Source organism: Neomonachus schauinslandi, chromosome 8 (genome assembly GCF_002201575.2).
Source record: "Neomonachus schauinslandi chromosome 8, ASM220157v2, whole genome shotgun sequence".
In the NCBI taxonomy this organism is placed as follows: Eukaryota; Metazoa; Chordata; class Mammalia; order Carnivora; family Phocidae; genus Neomonachus; species Neomonachus schauinslandi.
Genome location: NC_058410.1, coordinates 10,821,063 through 10,846,024, shown reverse-complemented (window position 1 = coordinate 10,846,024; position 24,962 = coordinate 10,821,063). Strand labels below are relative to the sequence as shown.

The 24,962-nt window shown below is 40.4% G+C and overlaps 1 protein-coding gene across 1 annotated transcript in view; it reads left to right on the top strand.

The window, feature by feature from the left end:
• Positions 1–24,962, top strand: part of ARID1B (AT-rich interaction domain 1B) — a 440,657-nt gene that overhangs the window by 43,364 nt on the left and 372,331 nt on the right. Inside the window, exon 2 of the mRNA XM_044917512.1 lies at positions 5,974–6,168. Coding sequence (XP_044773447.1) covers positions 5,974–6,168 — 195 coding nt within the window. The remainder of the gene's footprint in view (positions 1–5,973; positions 6,169–24,962) is intronic.

The window sequence follows — 24,962 nt, the reverse complement described above, 5'->3', positions numbered from 1 at the left end:
CCTGGGAACAAACGGGCATTTTCAAGTTATATTTAGACATTATCACAGAAAAGTAAACATAGATGGCTTCACGATAGAACGGCCACTACTTACAGGTCACTGTGGCTGGCTCTGATCCTTATCGGCCTGATTTTCACAAAGCCGTGATTCATGCACATCGCTCTTAAACATTTGACATTGTTTTGTATGTACTTTTCCATGTCTCTGTTCGACTGTGTTCGTATGTTATGGCTTGTTCACATATTCCATAATTGTTGAAGAGTTGGGTTGTTCTAGTTTTCTTTGAACAATTGGTATGTGGCTCTGAGAACTGTTACAGTTCTTACTAATTGGATTTTCACACTCATGTGAGTTAGGTATTATTTCTTCCATTTAGTGAGTGAGAAGACTAAGAAGCAACATATGCAGGGTCGTAGGGTGGTGGTAAGTGGTGAGGTAAGGGTGTGGACCCACTCTGTAGCCACGCCCGCACTTTCTTCACTGGACCGTGCTGTCTCCCGTCAGTATTAGGAATCCATAGCTGCAGGCAGATTTGGATAAATTGCACCTCTGCCCCATTAGAGAGAGAGGATAAGAGTTGGAACAAGATATAGTTTTTAAAGCTTTAGTTTAAAGCTTATTGCCCTGTTATCTGTCAGAGTGAAGTAGAGGTAAAAAACCTACTAGTGGGTTAAAACCCACTAGTATAAACACTCATTTACTCACATTGGGTTTCATTATTTTTGTCATTTTATAGGTAGTGGGATATTACTTAAAAGTCCTCTTTAGTTGCTGGTAGGATAGAATATTCTCCCAAATAATGGTTCAGAATGGGAAGAGTTTCTCTGAGCTCTTATTTAATCCAGATATATAGATGTGGTTATAGATCAAGAAAATATGATAGTTCTTTCAGTGGGTTTTGCAGTGCCTTTCTTCAATTTGTGGTTTCAGGAATTGGGCTGAAAAAATTGTGAAATACTATATTCAGAAAGCAACTACCAATAAACCATCTCCTTAGCTTGATATTTAGTAGTAAATACAGTTACATAGATATCTTTATTATTTATAATAAAGTATACATATTCCAGGTATACTCTGGAAGAGTGGTAATGAAGGAAAAAGTATAGGAAGCATCAAGTCTATCTAAAGTTGGGGCGCCTAGGTGGCTCAGTCACTTAAGCATCTGAGTCTTGATCTCAGCTCTGGTCTTGATCTCAGGGTCCTGAGTTCAAGCCCCACGTTGGGCTCCACACCCAGAGTGGAGCCTACTTTAAAAAAAAGTCTATCAAATGTATACTAAAAGCATACAAGTTGTTTAATTTGGATTATCTTTTTTTAAAAAATATTTATTTATTTGACAGAGACACAGCGAGAGAGGGAACACAAGCAGGGGGAGTGAGAGAGGGAGAAGCAGGCTTCCCGCTGAGCAGGGAGCCCGATGCAGGGCTTGATCCCAGAACCCTAAGATCATGACCTGAGCCAAAGGCAGACGCTTAACGACTGAGCCACCCAGATGCCCCTGTTTGGATTATCTTTTAAAAGGGTTGTTGGAGGGGTGCCTGGGTCAACTCAGGTCATGATCCCAGCATCTTGGGATCTAGCCCTGTGTCTGGCTCCCAGCTCAGCAGGCGGTCTCCTTCTCCCTCTGCCTCTGCCCCTCCCTCTGTTCATGTTCTCTCTCTCTCAAATAAATAAAATATTAAAAAATAAATAAAAGGGTTGTTGGATTCTTAGGCTAGCCTTTGATAAACCTCTTTTATCTATAATATAGCCTAACTGTGCAGCCTAAATTGTCTAGAATTTATATTCAAAATATATTTAAAAAATACACATTGTTCTCTTTCTTTAGTCGTCCTAGGGATGGAAAACCTTCTGAGGATTTTGGGGGATGTAGGTAACAGTGGCAGCTTTCCAAAAGGAGATCTAGGAAAGCATGTGTGTGTGTGCATGCATGTGTGGTGTCCAGCTCACATATACATATATGCACAAAAGTTTATTTGAACAAGGGAGGAGTTATAACAAAGTCTTACCAAGAAATAAAATTGCACGAGACACTGAGTAACTAAACCTACACTAGTTGTTTTGAGCGCTTTGAAAATGGATGGTACATACTGTGGCCTTCAAAGCACTTGTCTTATTTTACAGAATTGAAGCTCAAACTGTGGAATGCTGTCTAGGGAGGAAAAGCATATTTGGAATAACATATTTAGAGAAGTATTTGAGGACTGTTTTAATGTGGACAATGTCTCTGATACAGCATAAATTTTATATGAGAAATGAAAATGATGGTACTTTCGAATAGATCAACCGAAGGTTAACTGAGAAACATATAGAATTGTTTTGGGTTAGAAGTGAATACGAGAAGCGACTTGGCCTTTAGGTGTTTTGGAAAAGACTTAGATTTGGTTTGGCCTTTGGTTTCTCTAAAGAGGTAGTAGTGAAAAGCAGTGGTTGAGATCCTGTTCTTGTACATATTTAATGTTGAAAATAGCAAGAGCCCCCAGCAGGATGAATTTGGGGTGTAGATGAGTATTTAACACAAGGCCATAAGGAGAGAGGGTTAAAATTAATTTGCATTGTATAAGTATCTGTTTTCATATCTGAAGTCTCACTGAAAGGTATTAGATGCATTTTGAGAGGTACAGATAATTTGTGTATTTCATGTTTTTGATTTTCAGAACGCTCAGGGTTAAGCTAACATTTTTGACATGGGTACAAATTAACTGAATTTTAAGTAGGACTGTGAGAGGTTATGGCAGTGATGAGACAGATATTACAAAACAATTTTAGTCACCGATAAGATGAATTTGCTGCACTGTTATCTATAGCATTAAAATATAGACATTCCAATCATTTTTCCATTTTAAATATCTGCTTTAATTAAGCCAGTTTTGGTAGTACACTACTTTAAGTGAAATAAGTAGACCTTTCCTATGTCCTGGCTAATCCAGATTGAATGTGAAGATAGGGCTGTCTCAGGACTCCGTATTCAAAATGTAGTTTGAAATCTGATTTACTCAGCTTCTCTGTTGGCCATTCATTCACTCTGCGGATTCTGAGATCACCAGCTAAAGCCTTGATTTTCACACTTCCACAGAAAATTTTATTTTATATTTTGAAAGAAAGTGAGGAAAATTATTACATTTTGCTTTGGTAAGGCATATGTTCTAATTTAAATCTTTCTGGGAAAACTTAGTTCTTAATACTCGATTTTTGTCTTATGACACTATATCAACATATATGTGTGTTGAATTGTGAGGTTAGGGCAGGTTGTGTAACATCAGTATGTCATTGTGAGTACAAAATTTCCTTGACTGGTGAAAGTAACACATCTAAAATTCCATGAAATTGTGAATTTTGAGCAGAACTGTTTGGCCTACACATATTTTCATTCAGGTGAGATCAGTTCCTGGCAAATTCCTATGAATCCCTCAGAGCTGAGTTTCTCTATAGGAGGGCTTTGTTAAAGCCCATCACAGACCCATTGAGATGCTCCCTCCTCTCAGTGCCTTGTGTGTCCAGTTAGGATGTCTACTGCATGCATTCTAATCTTTGTTCAGCCTGTCTCCTTCAGTGAATTGCTATTTCTCCAGGACAGGCTGTTCATTTTCCTCCAGTGCCTGGCACACTGCGCATACTAGACCTGAAGGAAGGAGGGCAAAGACTGCATGCAGCCTTGGGCTGGGGTATCAGCGGGAGGAAAGACTGCCAGTTCTTATAGCTTCCCCAGCTTGGGTTTGGGGTCTGTGCTCCTGGCTCACCTCTCACCTCCCATTTCATGCCTTCGTTGCTTACCTTCTAACTACTGCTCTCACCTCTGTGATGAGGCTTTCCTTCCCAAACCCAGCACTTCCTTTTAGTCATCGAGTATAGAAAAGCTTTTAGCCCTTACCTCTTGGGCACCTGGCTTGCATTTGGCATGCCTCGCTTGTTGCGACCCATGAGTTCCTTCTTTTCCATGACCCCAGACTCTCTAGAATCTCTATTTTTCTGACCGTCCTTTTGGCTTCTCTGTGGCCTCCTCCTTTCCCTTCTCCCTAAAATGGTAATATTCTCTACAGTTTTGTCCTCTACCCATTGTTCTTTTTTGATGTATTCTTCCTGGATAAAGTTCTTGAGTTTTTATATGCTTCCTGTTGATTAAATCATGGAGTATTTGTTGAACATTTTATTATATGCCAGGTGTACTATTTGACTTATGTCCTGGAGATGCAGCAGTGAGTAAAAGAGAAAAATCGCCACCCTTCGGGGAGCATATACCCTCTATGTGCTGACTTTTCCCTATTTATCATTCTAGGTCAGCCCTTACTCCCCAAACATACTGGGTCCCTTCCTTCTAGATGTTTTCAGCTGGATTTCCTATAGGAACCTCAGATTTCCTATGTAGGACACTGAAGGCTCCCTCTGGCACATGGGGGAGAGGGTCGAGCTGCTTCTACTTCTGCATATCTGTCTCAGTTGGTCTCTTACCATCTATTGAGCCACAACTGACTCCTGTCTTCTTCCATCGCTCAGTGTCCAAGTTGTGTTGCGTTTCCACCATTACTTGAATCTGCGCTTGCTCTCTCCCACCATGCCACCAGTTCAGGACCTCAGTTTATCTGCTGGCTCCGGCACCTGCCCTGGCTCCAGGGGCCACCGGTTCAGGACCTCAGCTTACCTGCTGGCTGCAGCAACCGCCCTGGCTCCAGGCAGCAGCTCGAGAGCAGGCTCTCCAGAAGCTGGATCCGACTACAGCGCTCTCTGTCAAAAGCACCCAGTGGTTCACCCCAAGATGCAACCTGAAACCTTTAAGAGGACGTGCAGGGCTCACACAAATACTGGCTTCTGCCTGTTCAGCTGCTTCTCTGCAAATTCTTCCTTCATTTGGATCTGAACTCCGTATGTCTCCTCATACACATCAGGCAGTTCACCTCCCTTGAGCCTCTGCTTTCTGCTCTGTGGTACTATGTGCCCTGTCCTTCCCAGCTCAAGCCTGGCGCTTTCTCATTTATTCTGCTGATCTTTAAGCCTTAGAGTCTGGCATACAGTGTAGATCAATGTATGGTTTTGGAAGGAAGGGACGAAGGAAGGAAGGAGGGAGGGATCTGTTGGATGAATGCTGCAGGCTTTTGTAGCACCGTGGGGAGGGACTTCCGCCACCACTGCTTTGCTCCTTTGAAGCACGCAGGGCAAGAAAGCCCCAGCAGAGGCTCTAGTTCTGGCTCTCCTGGATGGCCTTGGCCCTGAGGCCCATGGGCTGACTCACTAAATCCAAAATAAAAGTCAGAGTTTAGTTTTGAACTGGTTATGTTTGGTAAGATACTGACATAGGGAAGGTGGCTTGTGACTCATAGTCTGGGTGCCTAGTCATGTGCACTAGTGATCTTGGAAAATTTTTACCCTAGACATTCTGTATTATCTAAAATCTCCCCTTTCACTTTCTAATGAGCACTCAGATGCATTAATGTTTGATCAGGAGTTGCAGACTCAGGTCCAAATTAAAGTAGTTGTTCTAAGAATACTGTGAAGTCAAAAAGCATTGCTAACCATTCAGTATACTTTGTCTTTATGACTAGTAAGCTAAAAGGAGCTGGGTGAGATTAACTGTCATGCTCATTTCCTATATGTATAGTAGAATTTTAGATGCAGATGTTTTCTCTCTGCAGACTCTTTCCTTCTCTTGTTTACACTGGATCCCTTGTAATTGTTAAAACCTTCCTAAAAGTAAACAATAAATGTCTTGTAGCCATCTAGGCTTTTTTCCTAAATGTTCTTCTGGGTTTTTATTTGCCAGCTTATTGGTTTGTTTGTTTTTTTTAAATTAAATAATTGACTTGCAACATACCAGTTTTAGGTGTTACAACATAATGATTTGATATTTGTATTATTATGTATTTTTAGTATTGTCAAAAGTAAGGATAATTGTGTTTTTAATGTATATGTTAGTGTAATAAAATTTCTGCCTTTGTAATAATTAATGACTTAATCTGTGTCTTGTTTATTTCTTCCCAGGGCAGCCCAATGGATCCTATGGTGATGAAGAGACCTCAGTTGTATGGGATGGGCAGTAACCCTCATTCTCAGCCTCAGCAGAGCAGCCCTTACCCAGGAGGCTCCTACGGCCCCCCAGGCCCACAGCGGTATCCAATCAGCATCCAGGGTCGGACCCCAGGGGCCATGGGAGGAATGCAGTACCCACAGCAGCAGGTTTGTGCTGGTTTTAACCCCACCCCCCTTCAAATTGGTGACAGAGTTTTGTCTTTGTTGCTTACTGTCTACCTAAGATTGGTACTGAGAGAATTAGGGGGAATTTCACTGATTTTCTTTTTTCTTTTACTTTTCATAGTTTCTTCAGGTAACCACATGTGCAGTTTCCTTTTCTTTCAAAGAAGGAAAAGTGATGGGGCACCTGGGTGGCTCAGTCGGTTAAGCCTCCGACTCTTCCATCTCGGCTCAGGTCTTGATCTCAGGATTGTGACTTCTGCCCAAGTCGGGCTCCATGCTGGGCATGGAGCTTGCTTAAAAAAAGAGCGGGGTTGGGGTGGGGGGATGCTTGGGTAGCTCAGTTGGTTAAGCATTGGACTCTTGATTTCTGCTCAGGTCGTGATCTCAGGGTCATGCGATGGAGCCCTGCCTGGGGTCCCAGCGCGGAGCCTGCTTAAGATTCTCTTTCTCCCCGTCCCTCTGTCGTCCCCTGCCCCCCCTCGCGTGTGCACGCACACGCACTTTCTCTTAAAAAAAAAAAAAAGGAAAAGTGAGCGTCCTAGAAAAAAGTGGACGAAAATACCTGTTTGGTAGAGGGCTGTTACTGTGTTATTGGCTGTATTTAAAAGATAGGCACTGTTTTTTTTTTTTTTTAAAGATTTTATTTATTTATTTGAGAGAGAATGAGAGAGAGCACATGAGAGGCGGGAGGGTCAGAGGGAGAAGCAGACTCCCTGCCGAGCAGGGAGCCCGATGCGGGACTCGATCCAGGGACTCCAGGATCATGACCTGAGCCGAAGGCAGTCGCTTAACCAACTGAGCCACCCAGGCGCCCAAAGATAGGCACTGTTATCATTTTGCACCAAGTTATATAGATCTAAACCCCTGAAGTGAACTTGGCTTTCTAACATTTCTGATGTCAGACTGGCAGATTTTGAACTGTGAATAGACTTCGTAAGGTGAAGTTTTAATTATTTAAAAAATAAATAACAATGAAAATGGCATTGACTTTGAGAGAAGTTTTTTATTCTCCCAAAAAGTTATTTTGCATTTATTTCTTAGCATATTAATTTCATATAAGAGGATTTGGTATATATCTGTTTTCTTAGATTTGGATGGGTTTTGTGTTTTTACTTAAAACACAAGAAGACTTCTCTTCCTTTTAAAAACCCAGTATTTTTCTCCTTTTTCTCTAGAATCAAATAGTTGGAGTTGCCTTAAATGACCACCTACTTTCTAGCTGTAGTAAACCTGGTCTCTTGGATACTGGAGAGTAGATCCTTGTTATGTTGGCCCGAGGAAACATGAAATTAGGAAAAGACTAAATTAGATTCAGACTCGTTAGGGTGTTTAGTCACTAGAAACACCAGAAAGCCTTATTTATAAGTTCCCACACCGTGTCTTTAACCCTGGGGGTGCATTAGGCTGATGCTGTATACATTTTACTGCCTCCTCGATAGGTTCTTCCATAACATTGCCAGTAACCCGTTCCAGGGTTTCATATACTTCCTCTCTGGAAATTCTTCCCTATGTTTGACCAAAAATCATCTGTGGGGGAAAAAACCATTGGATCCGACTTTTGTTCTCTCTAAAGTGGATGTGGAGAATGGTACACTCTTACGTGCTCCAGAGCTGTGTTGATGAAATTGCATCTGAGCCTTTTCTTTTATAGACTGAATATTGTTTTTTCTCTTTATCTTTTGTCCCTCCTTGGGTGATATTTTTATTTTAAGGTGGTTATAGGGAAAGATAGAAGTAGCTCAGCCTTTGAGTCCTAGCTGTTGGTTCCCTAAACAGGCTTTGTTACTGTCAATAGTTCTTACTCTCCTTTATTAAATTGGCTGCCCAGAATTCTCTCAGTCACTTGCACACTTAATTGCTCTGTTAATTTTTTTCAACATGATTCCTTTCTTCCAGCAATATTTTGCTGCCTAGAGTAAAGCATCTTTAGCTGAGGTTACTAATTGTGAGGGGGAAATAATTTGTAGATGATTGAAAAGTAAGATGTGATTCTCTCTTCCTTTTTCTAGTTTTAATCTAATTTGCCCTTAGTTGAGGGGAAGAAGGCCCAGGCAGCTAGCTGCCAAAATCCTAATTTTCCTCTTTAGCTGATTTCCTTTGGGGCCTGATGGTTCTGTATGATAACCCTGGCCACAGGAAGAGAGTAGAGGCAGCAGGGAAGAAGTAGCAGGACTAGTGGAAAGAAGTAGATGCTAATCACTCCTTGTTTTTCTGCATCTTCTTTTTTTCCACTATATTTTCCTGATGTCAGATTTGAAAGTCATTTCGAAAGGTGGTATTCTTGGCAAGCTACCAGATGCTCCTTTATCTTTTTCTCTCAATGAGTTCAAGTCTTATTATAAGGTTTCCACATTGGCATAGTTTGCAATCCCAAAGTAGAAATCCAACAAATGGAAAGAGTGTGTAAAGAATGATTTACCCAAGGGGTGCCTGGATGGTTCAGTCGGTTAAGCATCTGACTTTGGCTCAGGTTGTGATCTCAGGGTCCTGGGATCGAGCCCCAGGTCAGGCTCTATGCACCACAAGGAATCTGCTTGAGGATTCTCTCTCTTCCTCTTCCTCTGGCCCTCCCCTCACGCATGTGCATGCATGCTCTCTCTCTCTCTCTCTCAAATGAATAAATAAAATCTTAAAAAAAAAAGAGAGAATGATTACCCAGGAATATTTTTTTCATTATTTTCTTCCCCAAATGTGTAAGGGTAAAAGTAGAGGACATACACAGATACATAGAATAGCCTTAATTTTCTTAGGTTCTTGGTGTTTTTTAATTCCTGTGGCTCCTATATAGTTTTGAAATCCAGTAACTCTTGGATTTATTTGAAGGGACAAATTGATGAAGATAACTCACCAAGTATTTTAGCATATTTTTAATTAAGATTTTAGATTAGGTATTTTACTGCTAACCAGAAGAAATGCCTAATTCTAATTAAGGACAGATCTTTCTGATAATGAAAGGAAAATAGTGTATCTGGTAAGAAACTGAATGCCTTGGCCGTAAAATGTCAAACTTTCATATTGAGTTCATCATAATCAAGGGTTCTAAATAATCTGTATTGCTTTTTCACCCTTTCATTTAGTTATAATATAGTCTTAAAATATAGTATCTTGCTTTGATAACTAAAAGGCTAAAAATAGCTGTGAATGCACTTTTGAATGTGTGTAACATTTTAAAGGGGATGCAACTTTTATAATACCAAGTTCATGTGATCAGTTAGGTGTAGGCTAATTAATAGCCTTGAAATGGGAAAAAAAAATAGTTAAGGTTTTGGGTAAAGGTTATTAGAGCACATTTACTTTGTTAGGTTTAGCCTGTGCTCTTTGGTAAGGAATTCTCAGTGAATTGCTTTGTTTGTAAATTTGGGGTAATTATGAATTTGTCCACAGACAAGGTCCTGGCACAGTGATTGGCTGCTGGTCCTATCTGTTTTCTCCTAGTATTTAATGTAATTGGCTGAGCATTTTTGTAATCATGGCTGCTAATGTTTCTCAGGGAAAAACTTGAAAGATAATGATGACATTGAGTTTTTATTGAGTGGGCATCACCACCTAGGCATGACTTTGCTTTGGATAGCCTCCAAAGCTTTCTGTGTTTGGTTTGTGAACCTCTAATGAGCTGAATCCAGTTCATTTAATATTGCTCATATATTTCTGCAAAGGATTAAAATGCAGGAATTCAAGTTTGTAAATTGAGTTGCCCACTTACCAGCTGAGTGGTAAGTTGTCTTTGGCTCAGGGGTCACAGTTGATTCCTGGCTAGCATTCCACTCCTGTGATGGGAATTTTAAATGGGTATTCTGGTAGAAAGAACTGCCACGCTTATATGAAATTTAACATGGATAGTATCACTGCTTGCTTTCTGTTTCTGAGAGTCAGGAGGAACTGGCCACTGTGAGTGTTTGATTTTAGTGTTAACCTGGTGATTCTTGATTTGTATGGTGATAATTTTATTTTTGAAATATACTCATGACTAGGTCTTTGGGCATGACATGATAATAGTACATCATTTTGGTATTTATTAACTGGAACTAGATTTGTGGTCTTTCACGTGCTGATTCTCCCACCTCATCAGGCAAATACATGGCTAAACAGATTAGTTTTGCACAGTGCTCTAAAAACTAGTCTACTTGAGTTTTTATTGAGCCGAGAGGGGAAATGAATTTTCTATGCCTCTGTGGAGAATGTTCTGCCTCTAGGCTCCTGGAATTCAAACCTGGAGATGGTTAACAGAAGTATACTGGCTGATTTCATCTAATACAGAGCTACACAGAGGAAATATTATCTTTAAGGTTACTAGAATCTGACTCTGAGTTTTTCAGAGTTTTAAAAAACGTGGACACTAAGGTACCCTTTGCTGGATCAGGGATGTGGGTGAGCAAATGTTTTGTTTTACTTCTCTTGTCCTTTGTGATCATAAATGTATATACAGGCCTGTGCCGAGTTGCTATAAAAAAGATTTTCATATAAAATAAATAGCACCCAAGGGAAATAGGCTACAGAAGCGAAGGTATATTTATTTGTGTCCAGCACATTTCAATTACCGCATGTACTGTGAGATTTTTCCTGAGTTATCAAGGGTTAGTGGGTTGATATTTTAACTATCCTTACCTTGCTGCCGAAGTATGTATAATCTAATGCCTACTGGCATTATAAAGCCAGGAAAAGGTAAAGAGGGCAAAGTGAGAGATACAAGTTTATGAGTGTTTTTAGAATGGAAAAACACGACTTTTTTAGTTTTTAAAAACACATCTGTTATTGCAAAGACCTTTACAACAATAAGAGCATGATATGACAATAAGAATATAATCATTGTTTTGAAAGATATTCTGGCAAAATTAAATAGAAATTAGTTATTTTTGTTAAGGTGATCCATCTGAACTTATCACTTAAAAACCTAATTAAAGTTGAGGTTCTTTTGAAAAAAAGACTTTAGAAGTCAATAGGTATTCTCATTTGTGTCTTTAGTTTATCTTCTGCACTCTTTGGGTATGTCTATTTTGCTCTGTGTTTTTTGAGTAAAATATTTATTTCAGAACATAAGCATTTTATTTGGTACCATCTTAACAGCCAAAACACTTCTTCCAATGCAAATGTTTATTTTGGCAGCAGATGTTTCTAAAAGGAGACAAACATTACAATTGTTTGGCTAAAATAAATGTTTTCTTTGGGGTTACTGAGGCAGCCAAGCAAGTTCTAGATTCCCACCTGTGTTACTTTATATTGTCAGTCTATTCTGTAAAAAATGTTTACTTTTAAAAATACGGGTAAAATTATGTCTTGATACAGTTTGAACAATGTCTCTGAAAAGTCACCATGAATGGGGAGGGGAGGATTGGTTAAAGACTTAACAATTCCACCATTTTTGGACACGGAGTGTTTGTTTGGACTCAGTCTCTGAATCCTAAATGTGAATCCAATAATCAGGGCTTAATTTTGGTTTTGCCTAAAAAGACCTTAGACTTCCTGTTTTTAAGGAGCATGATGGGGTGTGATAGCATGAGAAAGGAAGGCTTGACTTAACATAATGGAGAAGGATGGGTGCCTAGTGTTTGTTTTAATTTTTTGATAGTTTATGTTCACCCAAAGACACACCCACCCACACCTGTGTGTGCACACGAGTGCTTGCACACACACACATAAAACAGAACATTTGTGTGACAGTGGTATCTTCGTGTAACAAAATGTATCTGTATATGCATATTAAATATATTAAGCGTGTATTCTATGTGTGTATAGATATGCATACATATATAAACAAATACATGAATAAAATGAAGGTAAACATTTTGGGCAGTAAAATAATGAAGGCTGAGAGATTTCTTTCACTGTGTTATTTGCAGCATTTTTAGACAGGCATGTTCTGTACTAAGAGACTTGGAGCCAAGCTGCTTTGCTTGTACACCTGAAATGTTTGGAGTCCTTTCAGCTGATTGCAGATTTGTATAAATAATGGCCTTTTGTTGGCCACATTTTGTCTTGATTTCCTCAGTTGTTCTTCATCAGTGAACGTGAAGGTATTTCAAGTTTACCAACAAAATACATTTACACCTCCTATTTCTGCTTCCAAGTATATAGCAGATGCTACTATCTTTGATGCCAAAGTTCCCTGTAGATGGAGTTTTGTACCAAGAGAATATTTTCGAAAAGATTTGTAGATATGATAATTTTTATTTGCTCCCTTAAAATGTAAATTTCTGGGATACTTAACTGGTTTTATTTACTTTTTATATTGTAGTTGAGTTTAAGCATATTTTGAAGCATTCAATATGACATTCTTAGTAGAGGAGGATTCGAAGAGGTCACATTTCAAGTCAAATAGAAATTTTTAAATCTTAGCCTTTTTCCTAAAAATGAGCAAAGACCAGGTTTCATCCTTGAAAGTTTAATGAGAAAATGTGAGATGATTTCTCTTTGTAGTTTGGATTGCTACTTTTATATTAGAAAGTTTATACTGATACATTTGTTTTTTTATCTGAACGTTTACATTGTTCTAGATATTCTAAAGATTCTATGTGGTGTCAGCGCCTGTTCCCTGCTTGTAGCTTTTGTACTGTTTTGTCGGTCACATATGAAGTCTATGTATTTTGCATTCATGGACTTTCAACTAAAATATCTCTTAAGTTTTTCTGTTATGTTTTTGTTTTTGAGATGTAAATCTTAAGCATATGTTTTAGGGACTATTAGAATTGCTTGAGTATATTTTAAGTAAATTTGATTTATTTGCTTTTACAAATAAAGAAACATCAAATGTGATATTTATGTTAAAAATTTAAACAATTCAGATAAAGCTAACGGGTGATACCAGTAAAACCAACCAGCCACATTACATCAGTGCTCCCTGAAACACAACCAACCACAGTAATCGCTAAACAACAACAACAAAAATCCCGGAAGATAAATGGACAGTTACAGTGACTAAGTGGCATATTTTAGGCCAGTAGTCCTTAAGCTTGCTCAATGTTAGAATCTCCTAGGTTGCTTTAAGCACTCCAGGTTTGGATGCTCATATCAAGGACATCTGAATGTTACAGCCCCCTTCTGTCTCCTTCGGAGCTCCAGTGCCTCCCCGGTGCCTCGCCTGGGCAGCCGGCATTAACAAGCAGGTGTCAGAGACAGACCAGTAAGTAAGGACCCCCAGAGCAGGTTTTGGGCCAGCAGCATTGCCATCCTTTGGGGGAGTTCGTTCTTGGGCCCTGCCCAGTGAGTCAGGAGCTTACCACTGCCCTAAAGGGATGAAATGGGCCCAGAATCAGAAGTTGGAACAGTGCAGCCCTCACTGATTAATGTTTGTAATCTGTGTGCAATGTTGGAAAAATAGGGACCTCACCCTGCTCATCTACCAAATGAGGAACTTGGACTACAGGATCTCCTAGCTTGGATATTCCTTTTAAAATAATAGTCAGTTAATGTTTTTTCATTTTAGTTTTAAATTTTAGAGTCTTGTGACTTCAAATACTGTCTTCTGAAATTTATGGGTTGATGCTTGATGGGTTGTATTAACATAACTACTAACCCACATTCTTTAAAATTTTTTCCAGAGGGGAAAGAGCTGTTTCTTCCTCAAAGATGAGCAAATTGTTGCAATCAGTTGATCAGTTATTTACTTTTAATTTAATTTACTTTTTTAAAAAAATTTTATTTTCATCTGAGAGAGAGCAGAGTGAGAGAGAGAGAGAGAGCATGAGCGGGGGTGGGGGTAGGAACAGATGGAGAGAGAGAGAAGCAGACTCCCGGTGGAGTAGGGAGCCTGACACAGGTCTCCATCCCAGGACACTGGGATCATGACCTGAGCCGAAGGCAGACACTTAGCCGACTGAACCACCCAGTCACTCTAATTTTATTATTTTTATTTTTATTTATTTATTTATTTTTTAAAATTTTATTTATTTTTGAGAGAGAGAGATGACAGAGAGAATGAGAGGGGTGAGGGTCAGAGGGAGAAGCAGACTCCCTGCTAAGCAGGGAGCCCAATGTGGGACTCGATCCCAGGACTCCAGGATCATGACCTGAGCCGAAGGCAGTCGCTTAACCAACTGAGCCACCCAGGCGCCCTAATTTTATTATTTTTAAAGCGACAGGTTTGGGGCGCCTGGGTGGCTCAGTCGTTAAGCATCTGCCTTCGGCTCAGGTCATGATCCCGGGGTCCTGGGATCGAGCCCTGCATCAGGCTCCCCGCTCCGCGGGAAGCCTGCTTCTCCCTCTCCCCCTGCTTGTGTTCCCTCTCTTGCTGTCTCTCTCTCTCTGTCAAATAAATAAAATCTTAAAAAAAAAAAATAAAGCGACAGGCTTCTCAGATAACTTCTTTCTTCTGAATACCTGCTGTGTGCTAGGTATGTAGAATGTTACCTGTCCTTTTTAATATGTAGAAAATCATAAGGTTGAGATGCTAACTTTATTTGGAGTCACAAAAGGAAGCAAAGAGAGACCCAGTAATTACTTACTCATTTAATACATTATTATTTTCGAAGTAGTTCTGAAAATAAGTACATACTGTACAACATTAGAATAAACTATGTACAATGAATTCTGAATAGAAGTAAGGACTTTTTAAACTTACGTTCTGTACTGTTAATTTCACTCCTCTTTAACCCCATGAAGAGGGATTTGGTGGCTGTATTTTTGTCTCTTAAAACAGGTTTTTTCTGGCCACCTGGGAGTCTCAGTCAGTTAGTTAAGCGTCTGCCTTCGGCTCAGGTCATGCTCTCAGGGTCCTGGGATCGAGCCCCGCATTGGGCTCCCTCCTTAGTGGGGAGTCTGCTTCTCCCTCTCCTTCTGCCCCTCTCCCCCACTCGTGTGTACTTGTGCTCTCTCTCTTTCCCTCAAATAAATAAATAGAAATCTTTTTCTTTTAAGGGCAAAATAAGTTTTTTCTTTCATGTTAGTAGCCAAAAGTGAAATTCTTTATGGTCAGAAGTTCTTTATGACAGTTTGATTATTTTTGCATGCAACAAATTTATGAAGGCCATTTTTACTTTTCATTTTGGGAAATAACATTAAAAATTAAATCTGGAGTAGTGAATGAAATTAGAAAGAAAAACACTTTAGCAGAGAAGGAGAAGAGAAAGAAGATGGGTGAGAGCATGAAGGGAAGAAGGAAAACATGCGACAAACAGGAAAAGAGTGGCAGCCTTGCTTCTCTAAGAGTGGCTGTGTGGATGCTCCCCTGGCGCTCGGGAGCTGGCTCAGCCTGGCTTCCTCAGCCTCAGGAGGAACTCCCCGTGTGGGATCAAGTGTTAGAAATTTCCTGGAAATTCTGGAGCTGAGACCTGAATGTGGTTAGCGTGTATGTATAAAGCAAACATCCCTTGCCTCCTAACTTAGCCCCAAACCAAGACTTAGTGACTGTCTATGGCAGCAGGAGTTACCCAGCTTCCTATTTCCTGTGAAGAAGTAGGTTTAATCGAGAAAACAGACTGTATTCCAAAGAAGTAACCAAACTAGTCTCTCTGTTGGTATTGAATCATTAAAAGCATAATTTCTCTTTTCTTTTTTAATAACTACCGAATAAACTAGTGGAATTGGCTCTTCAGGGTTAGTCAAAGGCAAGGATCCAGGTCAGTTTCTAGAAAACATCCAACATTCAGAAACAAAGGGTAAGACTAATACAAATAGCAAAACCTGAAAGCATTGAATTAAAATGCAAAGGGATTTTTGCTGCAATAATTAAATTTCACTTAATGGACCGAGACTGAGAAAAACTAGCTCCCCCTGGATAGTTGTAGAAGGCCCTGAGGAGGTCTTGGGAGAAATGTCTGCTGGGAAGGGAACTCCAATCTGAGATGCACCCCAGAAAAGACAGCTAAACAGGGACAGTTTCCCAGCACAGCCTGTAAGGATTACGTGTCCGTTCATAATCAATATCATCGTTATCATTGCTTGCAGAGAAAGCAGGGGAAAAAGGAAGTGTCGGAATAGTTGTTGGCCGATGTGCTGTAGGACCTCAGAATACTTCTTTAAGAGGGGCAACTGAAAAGGAGACTTCCTTTCATTTAATGAGTATGTTACCTTTAAATTTCCTAAGATTTTTTGATATCCCAGTAATCTAGACATTTTAAGCATTTTCCATCCTCGGTTTTCCTCAGTGTTTTGGGCTTCCTAGAAAAGTAAGACTTTCCTTCTCTACTTCCTACTTGTAAGTCCTGTGCCTGTCATCAGAGGTCTTGGAGATGAGAGGATCTTATTCCCCAGTAGTTGGCCAAATTTTGATACCAGGGAGAAGAGAAAAGACCAGAATTCCTTTTAAGTCCACTGGGCTGCAAGGGAGACACCTTCTCCATTGGTGTCTCTGACTGAGTTCTTTCCTATTCTTCTTCGTTATTGGTTTCAAAAATAAAGGATGAAAGGAGTGATAACCTGGTGACCTCATTGGCCCTAAGTCTTCATGACACCAAGTATATCACACCATACTTGAAGTCATTTCCAGAATGATAGTTAAAAGCCAGTTTACCACATGTATGCATGAGGTCACGAGAGTAATAAAGTACCGAATGGAAAATGAGGCAGAAGGTTCCAGGAAGGATTCCAGTGCCCACCGGGGACTCAGCCACTGCTGCCCACAGCCACAGAAATTGGCATTAAGCAAAATGCAGCGTGCTTACTTCCAAATCAGAGTCAGCTATGGTTGGTCTAACCGAAAGAATTTAAGCCACCTAACTGCATCCTAGCTGCAAGGGAGGCTGTGAATTTGAGTTCTGAATTCTCAGCTGTGGGAGGCAGAGGTTTTTGGATACTAAGTCCGTAGAGAACACAGAATTACTCCTGACAGCCCCAGAGTTTCTCTTGTGTAAAAATGTCCCTCCTCAAACAGTCTTCCTGTTTCAGTAGATGCAGCTCTGTCCTTCTGCTTGCCCCGGCCAGCAACCTCATAGTCCTCTTTTTCTCAAGGTCTCAGTTGCTTAGAGAATCCCATTGCTTTTCCCTTCAGAATATATCAGAAATGGCATATTTCTCACCACCTCGATGGCTGCCACCCTGGGCTAAAGCCCCACACACCATCTCCCATTTGGATCCCCATAGTGGACTCCTGATTCTGCTGCCCCACAGTTGGTTTTCAGCAGAGCAACCAGAATGATCCTTTGAGATGGGATAAGTCAAACCATGGCACTACTCCTGCGACCCCTCACTTCCCTCGGAGTCCCTGAGGCCCCCCTTCATCCTCATCCCTGTGCCCAGCCCTTCCTTGTGCCTGGGAGGCTCTTAGGCAGGTCTTTATCGGGCTTGCCCTCTTAACTTCTTTTAAGCTTCTGTTCAAATGTTTATTTGACTTGCTCAGGCTGACTTGAGTAAAATTGCACACCCCTCCTGTCCCTAGCCCTGTTCTCTTTCCTCCATAACACTTACCACCTGAGGTGCATTTGTTGGTTCGCTGTTGTTCCCAGGAGGACATAAGGTGGAGGCAGCAGGGACTTGGTTTTGCCCTGCTGTGGCCCCTCATCCAGAACAGTACATGGCACTTCACAAACATTTCCCAACCAACGACGGAAAGAATTTGCAGAATTGGAGACTCTGGCCAGGGAAATCTATGGAGCCCAGTGCTAAAAGGTTCGAGTGCGTTCGAGTTGTATCTGTCACCTGTGCTTGTCTGAGAGGAGCAGTCTTTCACTGGGGCTTGCTTCGTTTCCGGCTGAATTCTTAGTGCCCAGCTCCTTGCTGAGCTGGTAGGAAGCCCGCTGACAGCTGCTGGGCTGTCCCTTAGCCCTGCTGTTAGATTCCTGAGGAGTTTCTGGTACCTGAGAGGTTGTTAGAGCATGGTGGTTCTCTGTTGTTGCTTATTTCAGTGTGCGCTGTGCTAGGGGCCTGTGGTCCTCTCTCTGATGCTAACCCCACCGAGTAAATTGGAGACAGCTGCTACCTTACGTCGTGGCTGGTAATTCCTCTGAATTCTCTTGTACTGAGTGTGATACTTAGTAGTAGGGGGAGGCGAGCAAAGATTTCTAGATCATAGCTGAATCGGGATTTGGCAGAAGTGTGATACAGGCTCAGATCTTTGTCCTAACACCGGTCATTTGACAGTGCTTACGGAGAACAAGCCCTCAATGAGTTAAGATGCCGTTTATGGAAAACAGACATTTTTCCAGTGGGGATTTACTGCTGGCGGAAGAGGATTCCTTCACAGTGGGAGGCAGAGCTGTACCATGCATGGTGTGAATCTGGAGGCCGTGAAAGGGGCTTAAAACCCTGGGGGGTGGGGGGGGAGTAATTTACATCCAAGCTTATACAGGAATTGTGTAAAAGCCGGTGATTTGTGGGGAAAAAACCTTAAATGTGATGTGGCAGTTCTCCATAAGTGAAACTGATAAGTTGATCCCACCTTTCTTAGCAGACGTTTTCACGTGCTTTATGGAGTCAGAGCCCTTCTATCAAGCTTAGCTTTTAGAAGAGGAGGTGCATTATGGACCGAGATTTGGAACTGTTACCCTTTGCCTGCAGTGGGCTGTTCCTTGTTTCCAGAAGCAGAGGTTGTGGCCACACCCAGAATGAGTTACACCTAGGAGTAACGAAATGCAGTTTAGACCAAATTTTACAAAATTGTCCCTGTGTGCTTTATTTCAGTTGAGGGTGTATGATCGATAAATAATTCACTTTTTTTAAAAAAGATTTTATTTATTTACTTAATTGACAGAGACAGCGAGAGAGGGAACACAAGCAGGGGGGAGCGGGAGAGGGAGAAGCAGGCTCCCCGCTGAGCAGGGAGCCCGATGTGGGGCTCCATCCCAAGACCCTAGAATTATGACCTGAGCTGAAGGCAGACACTTAATGACTGAGCCACCTAGTTGCCCTGATAAATAATTCACTTTTAAGGAAGTACAAGGATTTAGTGCCTCAGTGTCTGTGTGATCTCATTGTCCTCTTCCTCTGCATCTTGATCATCCCTGTCTTCCTGGGCCCAGTTTCTTATTTGTAAAATATGAGAGGTTGTCACTAGATGCCCAATCACAACAGTCGCTGTGCTGGGTGTTGCACTGGGTCCCTTTATGTGGGTGCTCTCACTTAACCCCTGCTGAGCTTCTGTTTATCTTGACTTTCTGAATAATAATAAGAGCTAATATTTATTAAGGGCTTATTCTGTCAGGCACTGTTTTACTTGCTTTACTTGGATTAACATAGTCCTCACAGTGGCCTCCTGGGGCAGGTGTTATAATCCTCAGTTTATAGATGAGGAAACTGGTCATTTGACAGTAGTTGTTCAAATTTATGTGCTTACTCAGTGGTGCAGCAAGAATTTCAGATCCTTGGCATTTTAACTCTGGGCCCACGCCAGTGTAAATTTTATGATTCTGGTAAAACTGGAATGCTTTTCATCACAAACTAGAATTCATTTGGATTTTTGCATAGTAAGACTGATTATAGTTAGGGTAGCCTAATTTTGACATTGAATATTAGTTTCATTAGCTTTGTGACCTTTACCAGGTTGAAAATGAAATGTTACCTATGAGGTCTACCAAACTTAGAGTCAGGAGTTTTGGTTTTTTTTTTATTGAGGTGAAAGTTAACCATTTTAAAGTGTACAGTTCAGTGTCGTTCATTACAGTTCACAGTACTGTGCAGCCACCATCTTTATCTAGTTCCAGAACATCTCCTTCACCCCCAGATGACACTCTTATCCCTAGTAAAGACTCACTTCCTGTTTCCTCCTCCCCCCAGCCCCTGGCAACCTCTAGTCTGCTTTCTGTCTCTATTTACCTATTTTGGATATTTCATATAAATGGAATCATACAATATGTGACCTTTTGTGTCTAGTTTCTTTCATTTAACATAATATTTTCCGGGTTCATCCCTGTGGTAGCACCTATCAGTGCTTCATTCCTTTTTATGGCTGTACATTATACCATTGTATGGATACAACATCCTTTGTTTCTCCATTCATCTGTTGATGGGCACGTGTGTTTCCACTTGTTAGCTACTGTGAATAGTGCTATTATCAACAGTCTGTATTTGAATACTGGTTTTAACTTCTTTTGGGTGTATACCTGGGGGTAGAATTGCTAGGTTGTGTGGTGATCCTGTGTTTAACTCTTCAAGGACCTGCCCAGCCATGGTGACTGTACCATTTTACATTAGAATCATGGGATTTTAGCATTGGTGTGGTGTTTACCGAGACTGTCCTCAGTGCCAGGGCATCTTACTAAACCCTTTGCATATATCACCTCCTGTAATTCTTGCCAAAGCTATTAGGTACGCTATGCTACTTTGCCAGTGGGGAGATCAAGTGGGTGGGTAGCTTGCCTGGGGTCGTCTTGCAGCCTCAAAGACCATGCAGCCCAGTGCTTCTCAATGTGTGCCACACATTCTGCTGATGTTAGGCAAGATCGTTTCGGGCAGCACGTGGACACAGCATTACATAACACTGAATCATAGAGTAAAAAAGTTATTTTCTTATGCATTTTGTCTTTCTTATGAATGGAAGTCTGCTCTGATACCATTCAGACACTTCATAGCCCCTTGTCCCGTCTTTTCATTTTCTAAAGAAGAGGCCTCAGTCTAAGAGCCTTGGGCAGGTGTCAGCATCCAGTTAGAAGGTAATCACACTGTATTGTCAACATAGTCTATATTTTGTGGTTATCTTCTACTTGTGGCAGGCACTATTGGCTTTCTGTTTATGGTAGTAAATTGAAAGTTTTCTTTAAAATGAAATTATTTGAATTAAAAAAGTGATTCACGTCAAAGAAAAACCGCTCATACTGTAAGTGGAGTTTACTCGCTTCCAGTTTGACCCAGCACACATTTATTGAATGTGTACTAAGTGTTCTGTACTGTACTTGCACTGGGGAATGTAAAGATGACGATAACCAGGTCTTTGCTCCCTGGATGCTCTACAAAGAAAGAAGTTGAGCAGTATGTAGTGAGTTCAGATATCGATGTTTACCTGGTGTTATGGCAACACGGAGGGACATTTTCCTGGCGGGGAGGGATAGGAACAGGGAGAGTGTTAGATTGTATGTGTGGATACAGACTGCTTCTCATTATGCCAGGTCCCTAGTGAATTTTGAAAATTGATCTTTTGGGTTCAGATAAATATCATTATCTCATGCATCCATTTGATTTGCTATTATTTTTGTTTTATTGGATTAAGAGAGTATTATTAAGGTCTTCAGTGGTTTGTTCACTTAATTGTCATGAGACATGTGTTGATAAATGTAGAGGAACTCAGAGTATACTCACGGAAGGACACGGATGTAGGTCTTTAGAAGACAGTGTGCTGAGTGCTGTAGGAAGATTTGGAGAACATGTTCTGGGAACAACTAAAGCTGCATGGAGTGTGTGACATAAGACCTGGATTTTGGAATAGGAGTTTGCTGGGTTTGGGAGAGGAAAGTGAGGGTGGTGCTTTTCAGTTCAAATAGGGCTTAAAGGGATCTTTAGGAATTTTACAGAATTTTTCACATTTTAAGTTTGCCCAAGTATAGAATCTAACTTCTTTTTTTCTTCTTGTGCTTTCAAATTTTCCTTTCATCTTTGCCCATGTTAGTGCTTTGATGGATCATTTCAGAGAGCAACAGGGTTCCTGTTTGAAGACTGGCTGGATTTTGTTTGATTTTTTTTTTTTTTTTTGAGGAGAAACTGTCTCTCCATACTTAGGCTTCCAGAATGGAGAAAATTACTAATCTATTCATGTATCAAGAGGGGGCAGAAATGTGACATGTCTAAAAACATTGTTTTAAAAAGTAGACCTTTTAAAAATGGCCTATGGTTCTATTAGCGTTATTTTCTTTTTCCTCAGAGATTATGCAAAATTGTGCCTGCATCATACAATTACAGCATCTCTGTGGCAGTTAAGTTTGTACCTACAGGGGCACCTGGGTGGCTCAGTCCTTCTTAAGCGTCTGCCTTCGGCTCAGGTCATGATCCCGGGGTCCTGGGATTGAGCCCCACATCAGGTTCCCTGCTCGGCGGGAAGCCTGCTTCTCCCTCTCCCATGCCCCCCTGCTTGTGTTTCCTCTCTCGCTGTGTCTCTCTGTCAAATAAATAAAATCTTTAAAAAAAAAAAAAAAAGTTTGTACCTACAGAATGCAAGGATGCTCTTAGAGTCTACAGTGCTCGTGAATTCTTCTTGTAGAAATAGGAACCTGCCAAAACCCCAGAGTAATATTTAGACAATATAATCAGTACTGTGAACTTTTATTCCAGTGGTTTAACTAGGGTGAATGATGGTATGGAAATAGATAAAGAAGCTAAATTTTGAATAAAAAATTAAACATTGTTTATTTTTCCCCTTAACTGAGCTTATTAGTTGACTTTTATGTTTCATCTCTGACCTCTGCTTTCATGAACAGGAGTGTAAAAAAAAAATGTACCTCTCATTAGTTTTTCTGATTATTGCCAGTTTTATTTATCAGTGTTGGCCCTGATAACATATTTTAGGGCATCTTTTCTTGTTATACTAAGTTGCATATATTTACTACACATCTTTTCAAATTAAGAAGGAAAAAGTAATAGAGTGCTTGCTCATTTCTGTTAATCTGATCTATATAATTCACTGTAATGAATAAGGTTTTCTCTTCCTTCATCATGTTTTTCCTCCTTCCATTATTTTTGGAAGCATTTTAATTTGTATTCATTACATTGTTCTTATATTAATGGCAAGATGTATGATTGATATTATATGTTTATTAAAAATTAGTTACTTGGAAATCCAGAGCCACGCATGAATCAAGTCAAATGATTTCTTTTAAAGGTAAAGAGGTGAGGGGTGACTTGTTTTAAGTTGATTACCTTATCCTAATTCTAATATGAGAAGGAAAGATTACCCCTCTGGCTCACCTGCCATTTGGAAAACCGAATATGAACTTACGTAAGGTTGTTTTGTCAAATACGCACACTTTAAATACCCCTACAGACTGTGGTTGGAATATCCAGCAAATGAATTATAAAGATTATATTAAAAGGACATCAGTGTCAGCATTAACACATTTCCCCTTTTTGTCATTGCTGTTACATTTGCTTAGTTTGGTTCTGGTGTATGGACCACAGGCTCAGCCTGATTGGGTGGGGAATGCAGCTGAGCCCAACAGCTCTTTCTTAGTGAATTGTTATTTATTCTGAAGGACCTGTCCTCTCTCTATGGAAAAAAAAGTGTGTACTGTAAGAAATAATATCACAAGATATTTAATGATAGTTGGACATTTGGCCACGGATGACACATGTTAAGGAGGGTCTGCAGTATGTCCCTCACTCAATATGAAGGACTTGCCATTGGGAGGCTCACAGTCTAAAGAAGACACATACATTGAAAATTTATTTTAAAAGTTTCCTCGGGGCACCTGGGTGGCTCAGTCATTGGGCGTCTGCCTTTGGCTCAGGTCATGATCCCAGGTCCTGGGATCGAGCCCCGCATCGGGCTCGCTGCTCCGCGGGAAGCCTGCTTCTCCCTTTCACACTCCTTCTGCTTGTGTTCCTGTTCTCGCTGTGTCTCTTTCTGTCAAATAAATAAATAAAATCTTAAAAAAAAAAGTTTCCTCAATTACATGTATATACAGTTTAAAAAATAGTATTACAAGGCTTCTCTTGAAAAATACCAATTCCCATTCCGTCACTCCTTGCCTATGACTTCCGGTCCCTGGAGACATACTTTTTCAACTCTTAATGGTTTATTCTGGTACTTAAACCCATATTTCTAAATGACATGATTATGTTGCTATTTTTCCATTTTTCAAATTTAGACTGTATCTATTAACGCCACTATATAAAAGTTAACTCTTATACTGCCATGCCTTACAGTTCATTTTCCCTCTCTCAAGTTAAAGGTTAAATCAACACTCACTGTTTACATTAATAGGACTATATAATATAACTGTCTGTAGTTGAGACACGAACTATGAATATAGTTTCTTAATATGCAACTTTTTGGTTATCCTGGAGTTGATAATTGCCTTATTTTACTTTAAAAAATGTATATATCAACAGTTTATCCTTATCCTCTGATAGAACTGTACAGTTCTCAATAAGGTGGAACCCAACAGTTAATCGAATTCTAGCGAATGTTTTTCATGTTCATGGATGCTCACCTTTTGAATAGCCTTCTTATGTTTGGTGAAATGCCTGCATTTAAAAGGTCTGCCTCCACAGTTTAGAATTCAGAACTCAAGTCCATAACCTCCCTTGCAGCCAGGATGCAGTCAGATGACTTAAATTCTTTCAGTCAGACCGACCATAGCAGATTTTGATCTGGAATGAAATGTGTTGCTTGTTTCCAAATTTCTATGGCTTGGCAGTAGTAGTTGAGTCCCTCATCGTAACTGGAGTACCTCTGACTTGTTCTCTGTTCTGTACATTATTACTATCATGACTTGCTGCATACATGTAGTAAAACCTCCTTAAGCCATTCTTGGAATTACTTTGGCCTCAAACTCAATTTTCTGAATCCATGTCTTCTGTTTATGTATTTTTTTCTTTTTAATTTTGGTGGGTGGGACACACGCTCCAGTAGCTTTTAAGGAAGGGTGCAGGAGAGGTGGGTCTTCTGGATATCAGATGCCATTGCTCCCGTCACACTTGATTGGTTGTTTGGCGGAGTATAGAATTCTAGATTGGAAATAATTTTCCCTCAAAAGTTACTGTTCTGTTGTCCTCTAGGCTTCCAGTATTTCTGTTAAGAATTCCAGTAAATCATCCTTTATGTCATCTACTTTTTTCCTGTTTGGTGACTTCAGAAGCTTTTTATTTCTCTGATTTCTAAAATATTGATGAGCCTTGGAGTTGGTATTTTTTTTTGTTCATTTTGCTGGACCCACCCTGTGTGAAACTCAATTCTGGAAAGTTTTTGGAGAGGAGAGATACCA